Source organism: Perkinsus marinus (assembly GCF_000006405.1).
Source record: "Perkinsus marinus ATCC 50983 genomic scaffold scf_1104296970714, whole genome shotgun sequence".
NCBI lineage: Eukaryota > Perkinsozoa > Perkinsida > Perkinsidae > Perkinsus > Perkinsus marinus.
In genome coordinates, this window is record NW_003202360.1 from 1 (window position 1) to 948 (window position 948).

At 53.1% G+C, this 948-nt stretch overlaps 1 protein-coding gene across 1 annotated transcript; it reads left to right on the forward strand.

The window, feature by feature from the left end:
* Positions 1-20: 20 nt before the first annotated feature.
* Positions 21-910, forward strand: Pmar_PMAR016469 (polyadenylate-binding protein 1-A, putative; the record flags this gene model as incomplete). Its single annotated transcript, XM_002767418.1, has 5 exons — positions 21-112; positions 167-361; positions 406-532; positions 588-716; positions 763-910. Coding segments are annotated over 5 exons (691 nt in total), but the record flags the coding sequence as incomplete, so codon positions are not given.
* Positions 911-948: the final 38 nt, after the last annotated feature.

The window sequence follows — 948 nt, forward strand, 5'->3', positions numbered from 1 at the left end:
AGGGCAGGCCCTGTCGTCTCATGTGGAGCCACAGGGACCCGGCCTTACGCCGTAGTGGCGCCGGAAATGTCTATGTTAAGAACCTTGATAGAAACATCGACAACAAGGCTCTGTAGGGGAGGACGGACGACTTGCCGTTTACTTTTGCATTTTCCTACGTCTTCAGTTACGACACCTTCTCCCTATTCGGCAACATTCTCTCCTGCAAGGTCGCTTTGACCCCCGATGGGAAGTCCAGGGGCTTTGGTTTTGTCCACTTTGAATCGGACGAGTCCGCAGAGGCCGCGATCGCTAAGCTGAACGGAATGCAAATTGGGGAGAAGACTGTCTACGTGGCTCCATTCAAGAAGACGGCTGAAAGGTAGGGGGAGGGTGCTGACGAGGAGGGAGAGCAACGTTTTGCAGGAACGATGGAACTCCGAAAAACTTCACGAACGTTTATATTAAGCATATTCCGGCCTCCTGGAACGAGGAGAAGATCAAGGAGGAGTTTGGGGCCTTTGGGGAAATCACCAGCCTGGCTGTGCAGACGGTATAGTGGCGAAGGTGTGGTATGAGTTTTCTTTGATGGCGTATTTTTGTGGCAGGACCCTAAGGGGAGGAGGTTCGCCTTCGTTAATTATGCTGAATTTGAACAGGCCAGGGCGGCGGTGGAGGAGATGGACGGCAAGGATGTTAGAAATGAGGAAGAGAAGGCCGCTGATAGAGCGCAGAGGGTGAGGGGAATTTCGTGGCGCGCGAAATAATATTTCCCTCTTACAGGAACGTGAACGTGAGGAGAGAAAGGCAGCTCGTGAAGCTGCGAAGGCCGAAGGGAGAGAGGACGGTGATGATGTTGAATCTGATGATGACGATGAGGAGCCCGAGACCTCCCATTTGTACGTAGCTAGGGCTCAACCCAAGGCTGAACGTGCGGCTGTGCTGAAGGAACAGTTTTCGGCTTCCAGA